The sequence below is a fragment of the Sorghum bicolor genome, chromosome 5, assembly GCF_000003195.3.
Source record: "Sorghum bicolor cultivar BTx623 chromosome 5, Sorghum_bicolor_NCBIv3, whole genome shotgun sequence".
Classification (NCBI taxonomy): Eukaryota; Viridiplantae; Streptophyta; class Magnoliopsida; order Poales; family Poaceae; genus Sorghum; species Sorghum bicolor.
This window is the reverse complement of record NC_012874.2, coordinates 70,628,613-70,639,238: the sequence shown is the minus strand read 5'-3', so window position 1 is coordinate 70,639,238 and position 10,626 is coordinate 70,628,613. Positions and strand designations below refer to the sequence as shown.

The 10,626-nt window shown below is 44.9% G+C and overlaps 1 protein-coding gene across 1 annotated transcript; it reads left to right on the top strand.

Moving 5' to 3' along the window:
* Positions 230–10,290, top strand: LOC8076323 (putative disease resistance RPP13-like protein 3). Its single transcript, XM_021461152.1, has 3 exons — positions 230–1,134; positions 7,357–9,855; positions 9,995–10,290. The coding sequence occupies exons 1-2, from the start codon at positions 323–325 to the stop codon at positions 9,818–9,820; spliced, it is 3,276 nt and encodes a 1,091-aa protein (XP_021316827.1). The 5' UTR covers positions 230–322; the 3' UTR covers positions 9,821–9,855; positions 9,995–10,290.

Sequence of the window (10,626 nt, the reverse complement as noted above, 5' to 3'; positions counted from 1 at the left end):
TCCGCCACTGCTTGCGTTCCTTCTGATCTTTTCTTCTCCAAAAATACTGGAGTTTAGAGAATAATCAATATATTTTTTATTAGTATTAGGATACTTTTTCATATTTTGTGGGAAAAAGGAAAAGCATGCACCTAGAGCTAGCTAGAAGGTACGCAGCAACCCATACGGCAAGTAAGGCATCAAATATAATGGCTAGCAAGCTATAGCAGGGGTCCCCTCCCAGTCCCATCAAGGCATGCACGCAAGACCTCACCCATCTGTTTCATTTGGTCGCTCCTTCTCCACATGATGAAGCCATACAACAACCAGAGACCACACAGAAATGATATACCAAACTGATGAGCGAGCCGAGTGTGTGAGTGCTGTGGCCAACATGGAGCGTACTACCGTGAATGTTGCCACGGGTGCCTTGGGGCCCGTCCTCCAGAAGCTCACTGCTTTGCTGGTCCAAGATCAGTACAGGTCTCGTCTTGAAGCTGCAGGGACCCGCAGCGACATCGAGTTCATCGAATCCGAGCTGTCCTCCATGCACTCCCTTCTTCTCAGGATATGGGAGAGGGAGGATCTTGGTGCAGACTGCAAGAAGTGGATGATAGATGCTCGGGAGCTGTCCTACGACATGGAAGATGGCATTGACGACTTCATGCTTCGCAGCGACGGCAGCCATGGCCACGGTAGCTTCAAGAGCCTATTCCAGAAATTTAAGATCAGAGTAGTGGACGTTTCAAGGCGGTGCCAGGATGATTGGAGGAGTAGTGCTCCTGCTGAAGCCATCTCCAGCCACCCTCGAGCTGGCTCCCTCCACAGGGACACGTCCGAGCTCGTGGGCATGGACGAACCCAAGGAGCAGCTCCTCAAGTTGCTGCAAGATCACGAAATGGTGTGCATCCATGGGTTTGCTGGGATGGGCAAGACAGCCCTTGCTGACCTTGTGTACCAAGAAATCGGGCATGAGTTCCAGTGCCGAGCTTTCGTTTCACTCTCCAAAAGCCCTGATATGCTGGAGGTTCTCCGAGCTGTCCTCTGCCAAGTTACTGAAGGTGTACTACAGTCTTCGGACACTCGTTCTACCACAGAAGCAGCAACCGAAGAAAATCTCAGCAATGAAATATCCAATTTCCTCTCTGACAAAAGGTATGCAAACCTTCAAATCTCCCACTATGTACTATTTATTAGGCAATGTATGAAAATACTAATCCCCTTCAATCCGTCAAAACAAGCATGTGCACTTGCCCCTAACAGAAAAGTAAAAAAACCCTCTATATGTATTCATTTCAAAGGACAATAAATCACTATATATACTCAACTTCAAGAAAGTAAAATGAAACCATCAGATTACTGGGTTGCACTTTTTGATGATTTACATTAACCCATATAGACACCCAAAATTCAATCAATATAAAAACATTTCATGTAATTTATATACAGTTTTGTAAATAACTAGCTGTTACGTGTTAATATACCGGTCCTTATTCTACTATCATATAATCTATTTGCCATCGAACCAGCGAGGTTGCCAGTTTATAGTTAATTAGGTGAATACCCCGTGCGTTCATGTGGGAACAGAGATACTATAAAAAGATTTGCACAGAGCAGTTAGAATTCGTAACCGAGAAATTCTGTAATCAACTTATTGTCAGAATATAATAAATACTATCGATAAAGCGCGTGCTCTTATGCGCAAATTGGCATCTGCATAACTTGAAATTTGTGGAAAGAGAAAAACCAATGGATCTTATGTCCCATCAAGAAATTAAAGGCCAAGTGTGAAGATTGGAAACACATGGATAGAACACGATGATAATCCAAGCATATACGATGAAACTTCTGCAAGCTAGAAAGTAATGATTCACCTGTCAGTGAAAGTAAGAGCATGTCTTTCTTTTCCTGGTTCCTGTGAGTCTAGCAAAAAGACAAAAGACCCTCGTTCCAAAGAATCTCCAACTGTATGTTCCTACTAAACCAAGACAACTATAGTCACCTGGTAGAAAGGACATACTAAATCAATATCCAACCAAAATATTAATACACATTACATAAGGAGCACTTTTAGTCTCTAGCTTAACAAACTTGTCATCAAAGAAAGTCGAAACAGTGAGTGCAATTTCAGCTGGATTTTTTTTTAAAAAAAACAGCAAACAAAGATCAATAATTTATTTATTTATTTAAACAGGACTAGTAGGGCAAGCCGCAAACATATCTACACTATTCTGCAAAGTGCTATTCTATTGATCAATGGACCTTGAAAGGCACAAACTCAAATTATAGTCAAGGGTACCATCCTATTGATTTGCGTAGTAGCTAGTCAAGTACAGCAAATATATTTGAGGCTTAGTAACTATGCTTAAGCGTGAGAGCTAAACTGATGTTCTTTTTTGCAATAAAAAGTAGCTAAAAAGGATATCAAACCACCAGCTGCGGACATGTAAATAAACCAGCTTAAGCAGCATAGAAATTTCATTGTAGCAACCTACATATTGCTTAATCGGTCATTTAATGGGATACTTACCTAGCACCATGCCTAAAATTTCATCATAGAGATTTACACTTCTGCAGCTCATAGCACCTAGCTTGGTTCACTGAGAGAGTGAAAACTGGAAGAATGGCAAACTGAAAATTGGTCGCTTTATTTGAAATCTAAGAACAGCAGCAGCTAGGTTTTTTTCTTCTGAAAACGTAGGAGAACTGCAGTTCATTGTATTATAGAGATAAAAATAGGTTAGGCCCCCAACAGGATCCTCACAAAAACGAGATCAGATATGAGTGAGGCGATTACAAAGAGTCATGGTTTAAACACATAGCGAACAAACACGACTCGACCTTAGCTAAAAGGACCTAGTCTGTAAGCACTAGTCCTAGCCCTTGAAGCTTCTTGGCCCCAGCCATGTACTAGAGGCTGTGCTCGTTCTTCAGCTCACTCCAAATCATGGTACTCAAGCCCTATAAAAAAACACATGCATTCCTATGTTTCCAAATAATCCAGGCCCCTAGAATAATTAAAGAGTTCACTCCTTTCCCGTGCTTGCGAACTCTGCTAATATTCTTGCGCCACTAGTCAGTAAACTCAGTTTGTTTTGTTGGGGGAATCTGCTATGTTCAATGGAGTGAATAATTTGAACCATACTTGTCTTGCCACCACATATGATGTTAAAAGATGTTGTATTGTCTCATCATTTTGATTGCATAGAGGGCATTTATCCAGATGAGAGAGGTCAACGACAAAAACAATTTGCATTTGACCAGGGCCCAAGTCTTCCGTATAGCCAATGCCAAGGCTCAAAGGTCACCATAGAAAAAAGCTTTATAGGCAGATTTGGAGGACTAGCATCCACTTGCATCTAGCCTCCATGTGTGACGATACTCTTGGTCAGTCAAATTAATTCCCATGAGGCAGCCCCGTAGCTGTAGGAATTCTCTAATACCAGTCCAAGATAGGCCTCCTTGGATGTCCTTGACCATTCCACGTTGGCGAGTGCTTCAGCCACACAGTTCGGCTTTTGTGGATTCTTGGAGAGACACAAGCTAGCAAAGACATTTGGCACAAGATTTTCAATTGAACACTGAAGACTTTGGCTCCAAGGTTTTACACGGACAATGTAATGGTCGGACAGACCTACCAGAGGAGGAAGCAAACTCGTGGCTAGGAACACTGAATGTCAGCCCCGTGTGCATGCCAACTCTCGCAATCAGCTGAGACCAAGCCAGCAGGCGCGGTCACCACTTCTCACCATGCACGCGGTAACAATGGATCACCTGCAAGACTAGCCTTTGTATGTCTAGCTTGTGTTAGTTCAGTGTTAGTGGCTGAGTGTTAATCGTTTGAGCTATATGTACTCATTAGTTGGGAAATAAGAAGATCAGCTGGAGATTGATTACAATCTCTCCCACACACTGTCCACTGGCAAATTGGGGAGACCTCGATAGTGATCCTCTCATCCACAGTAGGTATCCGAGAGGACTCCCATTGTCAGTGGTTATCTTGCTTTACAAGCATTCTTCTGATCATGACTTACCCGAAGAGCCTTCTCCCAACATTGCTGCAGCATGTAGGCCTTGGGGATAGTGGCATGGTGGTTGATCGAGGTATTTCCTCAATTTAAGAATATCAGGGAAGAAGATGTGGTATGCTCTGTGAAAGCTTCCACCACACACTACTACAAAAAAGATTTACCACGACCTTTTAAAAACACCCTCCGAGGCGGGCAAAAATTTCAACCGCCTCGGTTAATGCTAGGCATTAACCGAGGCGGTCATTTGTTATTAACCGAGGCGGTTATATAAACCGCCACACAAAATTGATTAACCGAGGCGGGCACTCTTAAAATGCCCGCCACAATTAATACATATTAACCGAGGCGGGCATCTTAACGTAACTGCCTCGGTAAATCATTAACCGAGGCGGGCGTTATAACTCCACCCGCCACAGTAAATTGGGCCCAACCCGCTAGCCCAAGAGGACCATTACGAGGTCACATATATATACTAGACCTAGGGTTTCAGCTTCACTTCCTCACTCCTCCTCAGCCGCACCCGGACTCTCTTCTCTCCCAGACGCCCGACGCCCTTCTCTTCCCCTCTTCGCAAAACCCTAAACCCCCTCCCCTTCCCCTCCTCGCAAAATCCGACCGCCCCTCCACTCCCTCCCCTCCCATTCCCTCCGATGCCCCCTCCTGCCCTTCATATCTGCTTGTAGAGGCCCTCCCCAACTTCAAAGCGGGGGCGGAGGTGGTGGCTCCCCGCGGCGCTCCCTCCATCTTCCTCGTCACGCTCCCTCCCACCCTCTACCTCAATGAGCACGGGCCGCATGGATCCAGGGCGTATGGGGCACTTCGCGCATGGTGGATCCAGGGCAGCGCGCATGCGGCCTTGCTCGACCAGATCCAGGTGCGACGGCGCGTCCCTCCCTCTCCTCTAGTGGTGCGCCCGCAGCAACCTCCACCACCTCTGGCGTCCTTCACCACCTCGTGGGCTTCTGGCGTAGGATCTAGGCGGTGGCACCCCTCGGTGATGGATCCACACGGGAGGAGCTCTCTATCGATGGCGGCGGTTCCTGCGACGACGAGCAAGCCGGTGCCGGATCCGAGCGGGAAGAGGTCTCCGTCGACCCTCACGGCGGTCAGCATGGCCGCAACGGCGGTGGCGTCGTGCAGGCGGCAGTGGCTGGGTCCGGCGTGGAGCACGACCTAGATCCAGGCCCGGTAAGGGCTGGGTCTAGGCTTTTTTGTTTTTTTGTTTTTTTATTAACCGTGGCGGGCATGGAACCGCCTTGGTTAATGGTCACATTAACCATGACCTTACCTCCGAGGCGGTTGCAAAAACCGCCTCGGATAATCTTTTTTGACCGCCACGTAAAAACAATTGTGTAGTAGTGACATCCTGTTTTATAGGTGTATGCCTTATGGATGGTGGCATGGTGCACTATGTCAAAAGCCAAGTTCACAGACGCACATTTACATACATCACAGACGCGTTCGTGCGCGTCTGAAGTAATGCGTCTGTAAAGAGCGCTATTACGGACGCGCTTAACTTCCACTTATGCAATCGTGCGTCTGTGTGTTGGAATATAAGTGAATTGCCCACCTCTCCCCATCAGCTTAAGCTTTTGGGTTGAACTGGTCGGTGCATGCAACTCAATATGGTATCAAAGCCAGAGGTCTCGAGTTCGAATCCTGGTTAGCGCAATTAAATAAAATAATTGTTGCTCGCTCCTATTCCACGTCTGAGGCCTGAGGGAGCCTCCACGTGAAGGGGAGTGTTGGAATATAAGTGAATTGCCCACCTCTCCCCATCAGCTTAAGCTTTTGGGTTGAACTGGTCGGTGCATGCAACTCAATACTGTGATATCCTTTTTTACATAGTGGTGGTTGATCGAGGTATTTGCTCAATCTAAGAATATCAGGGAAGAAGATGTGGCGTGCTCTGTGAAAGCTTCCACCACATCCTGTTTTATTAGGTGACTAATGAACTCGCTGTAGGCAAGCCGAATAGTAAAGGAAAGGAAAATGAGGCACCTGGGATTCATCGCTCCACCACAATCTTATCTTTAGTAAGACTTCTTTATGCACTTTATCTAGAGGACTGAAGACCGTTTTTAGGGTAGTAACGGATGGACAGAGCTATTGACTAGCTCATCTGAAAATCCTTCGGGGGCCTACTATCGGTGTTATGGATCATGAGTACGACCTCACCATCTAGAGAAGAGTCCAATAGGACGGGATGGGCTGAGTTTGCTAAAGGAGAAGCCCAACCTAGATGGGGTAATATCTTGGTCTTGGGAAACAAGCCACCGACAACGTAGCCATGGAAACCAAGATATTCATGTTGATCTCATAATAAGATCAGATAGATTTCCTTATAACAAACTATGAAACACATTTGCAACTCATATATTTCTCAGCGCACATGTTAGTCATAGTGCTTGTGTTGTCATCTATAATTACCATACCCAACCATGACTATGCATAGGGCACATGATCCTTACATGGGAAGGCTTGGCGAAGTTTGCCAGCTGTTGCTAACACAGGTGAGGGGAAGAAGAGAAGAGAATGGGAAAGGGAAAAGGGACTAGTGGGTGGTTGCTGAAGTCAGAGTAGGGGCACTAGCTAGCGTGGTGATAGCAGAGGCTACATCATGAGGGAAATATGTTTTGATAGTTTATTTTTTGATATTGTAGATGTTAATATAGTTGCCCATGATCCTTGTCAAAATTTAAAAGTTTGGCTTGTAGCACTAAAAGAAAATGACTTATGACTTGGAAGCAGTTATTCTGTATGAAAAGCTAACTCATGTGTATCAAGCATAACTATTATAGTAAATTACCCAATTGTGCAAAAGCTAATAAGTCAAGGTATATATATGTGTCATCATATAGAGCCAGTACATATGCATGTATGATGCAATGATCATATTGATTTACATTACAAGTAGATGTCAACAAAGTATAGTATGTGATATAAACCACACATGGTGTGGTACAAGGAGAAAAACTATGAATGGCTATGGAAAAGCATATGAAGTAAATAAATTACATCTGATGTTGAAATGAATTGGACTGCTGGAAGTATATTTCATGGAGAATTTAATGAAACAGATTTGATGTTGTAGATATTGGTACATTTTGTGTGAAGTTGGCAAGTTTATTTAAAGAAGTATGACTTAGGATAAAGCCAAGTGAGCAATAATTCTGAGCAGAGAGAGTAATTAATTTATAAATAAAGAGTCCATTCGCTTAGTTCACCTTAAGTAGAGAGTAATTGGTGAATAAAGAAATAAATAAATAAATAATAGTGCCAATTTTTTCACTGTATATATGTATACTCATATTTTAAACAAGTGTCCACTTCTTTTGTTATATAGGTACTTGGTGATAGTTGATGATATCTGGCATTGGCAAGATTGGGAAATCATCAGAAGGGCTCTTCCCGAGGGTGTGCCGAAGTGTAGAACACTCACTACAACTCGTGCCAATGTTATAGCTGAAAAATGTCGTCTCACTAAATTCGACAATGGAGATGCATGTATCTACCGATATGGTGGTATCAATGATCAGGATGCTGCCACGCTATCTAGGAGAGTATTTAATAAGAAAGTCCTGAGCATACGTCACAAAAAGAAAGCCCTGATCAGGTCCCCAGATCATATTGTATTTGTCAAGGAGGTCCTGCCCTATAAGATTGCCGAGATGTGCTGTGGCATGCCCCTTGCAGTAGAGTGTTTGTCGTCGGCAGTGGCAAGCAGCATAAACATGGAGTGGAACGATATTTTTCAAACCGACGCAATTTATGATATCATGGTCCAGTATTCTATGGAAAAAGCTGTCCAACTTGAAAGGCTTCTACGGCACAGGCTGCTGGATGGGCTTCTGAGTAGTGGTAATAATCATCCATCGTTAAAGCCACTGGCAGAGAGTCTACGACTTGGTTACTGTGACCTTCCTCTTCATCTCAAGACTTGCCTGTTGTACTGTAGCATGTACCCAACTGGCTACTTGAAGATTGAAAGGCATGGTCTGGTGCGTAAATGGATGGCCGAAGGATTTCTTTACCACCAAGCAGGGGAGGAGGAAGCAGCAGCAGCAGCAGTAGCAGAAGGTTGCCTTGACGAGCTTGTCTCCAGGGGTCTCTTGCAGCCAAAATCATCGGAAGAGAATAAGCAATACTACAGTGTCCACCCCATGATGCGAGCCTTCCTAGTATGCAAATCAAAACAGGCTGCTTTTGCTGCATATCATGAGGAGGACAGTCGTCCGTCGAGCTTGGATGCTGATCGGATCCGTCGGTTGTCTGTCGGTTTCCTGCGAAGGCCAGATGATGTTGTTTCAGTAATGGATGGAGCATTGCGTACACGCTCCCTTGTGGTTTTTTCTGACCCCTGGCCACACGCTGGTGGTTGTCTAGTCCGCTGGGAAAAGTTGGAAGATATCCGAGTGCTGAGCATTGAAAGCACTGGGTTTCCTCTATCTGATATTGACCTGGCAGATATTTGCAGCAGGCTGCTCCGGTTGAGGTACCTGGGTCTCAGGGCCACGCTCATCAGTGGACTTCCGCCGCAAATAGGAAGATTGCAGAGTCTGGATACCCTGGACGTAAGCAACACCGACGTAAGTGAGGTACCCAAGGAAATCAAGGAATTGTGTGGTTTGAAGACGCTGGACTTGAGCAACACAAGTGTGAAGGAGCTACCGAGAGAGATTGGAAAGCTGCAGCGCTTAGAAACTCTGGATGCAAGCAACACCAGCGTCACGGAGCTACCTAAAGAAATTGGAAAGCTGCAACAGTTGAAGACCCTTAATGTGAGCTACACCGGGGTTAGGGAGCTGCCGAGAGAAATTGGAAACCTGCAGTGCTTAGAAACTCTAGATGTAAGTCACTCCAGGGTCAGGGAGCTTCCAAGAGAAATTGGGGAACTGCAGCACATGAGGATCCTGAATGTGAGCCACACCAGTGTCAGGGAGCTGCCTTGGTTGCTCACAAACTCATTCAGTGTGCTTGCTGGTAACAAGTATCCTGCTAAGGCGGGGAAGCTTTCTAACAATGACTTGGCTGTCTTGCGAAATCTCCATGACTTACATCTAGAGTTTCTAAAACCTGGAGAGGACCTAACCATCATGTTATATGATAATTCGTATCAGCTTCTCCCTGTCGCAGGACTTAAGATAGTCCGCAGACACATGAGAGTCCCGGAGTGGGTCAGACAACACTTGGCCAGGGTTTCCACCTTGGATATCAGGCTCTGCAAACTGGAGGACGACGACCTTGAATTCCTGTGTAAGAAAATGCCAAACCTGCACCACCTTACACTGAGACTTGAAGTCCTCCCACGGAAGGCTATATTCATCACAGGCGCAGGGTTCTCAAGGCTGATGAGCTTCTGCCTCGATTGCCGCTTGCCCATGGTGACTTTCCAACAAGGTGCAATGCCCAAGCTGGAGCATCTTGAGTTCAAGTTCTACACCAGCCGAGCATTAACAAGTGAAGACCCTGTGGGAATCAGGCACCTCCTGAGCCTTAAAAGGGTTGTCTTCCAAAGTTCCCCGAGGTATAAAAGCGACACTCCTGGTATCAGCTCAGTTATTAATAAGGTCAGGGAAGAAGCCAAGGGGCACGCCAACAAGATAACCATTTCCATCAATGGCGTTGATACCATGGTTTCCCCAGTGATAATAACAACTGCAGATGTTGGTGCTGGCAGCAGTGGCGAAAGCCTCGTGGTTAAGACCATCATTGAAAGAATAGGACAAGTATTGAGGGCAGCACTTATGCGAATCCAAGGTATGGAGGAGAATCTGGAGATTGAGGAGATCAGAGAAGCCCAGGAATAACTGCGCTCATTCTGCCTTGCCGAATGAAATCACAGGTATATGTGGGTGATATATCTTAGAACATAAGCAATAGCAGTACGTAGCTTAGTTCAACTCTCCGTTTCAAGAAAAAAACCAGAAATTTCTGATGCCTGATGCATTTGTTTCTTCGTCCATTTTTGTTTACTGTTTCAGGCCTTCAACAATGCACCTTTCACTCTGATCTCGCTGTTGCTCGTGGATTATTATATATATCTCTGGTTTGCGTTCTTCAGTCAATAAAGATGTAGTGTTTGACTACTACAAAGAAGTGGACTTGCTAAATGACACTTGGCCCCTTGCCAAGATGTGATGCTTGTTATATGTGTCAGTGCCTCCCTGCCGCGTGCCCGCGTGGCAGTTTGTTACTGAGAAATTTACATACCTCCTGCACTGGAGAAAAGAACGCAATAATATGTAATAAAGAACTGATGTATGTGGTTGTTTGTGTGTAAGCGTTGGTATGTCATACATGTGGCATACAAAAACATCATTCAAACTTTGGTCAATATCTGTACACACTTGGTTCTCAGTTTTTTTCCAGTTTCACTTTGACATATCTTGTGATCTCTTACATTTACAATGATGCCATGTACATCTCCTCCTCACCTCACATATAGGGTTTGGCATCTGGTTAGATCAAATCAATCGGTTAAGTCACTCGATTTTTTTTTTTCCAAAAATTCAGATTGCTAAAGTGGAAACCACTCAGAGGCAAGGTCAAGACCATCAGTATAAATAACTCCCGCAATACCTAGCAATTTAGTCGCATACAAGGAATCAAATGG

Excerpts from the sequence above, each read along its gene's own strand:
- LOC8076323 (XM_021461152.1), top strand. The coding sequence starts at position 323 with ATGATATACCAAACTGATGAGCGAGCCGAGTGTGTGAGTGCTGTGGCC. Across the intron at positions 1,135-7,356 it reads AATTTCCTCTCTGACAAAAG|GTACTTGGTGATAGTTGATG; the intron begins GTATGCAAACCT and ends TTTGTTATATAG.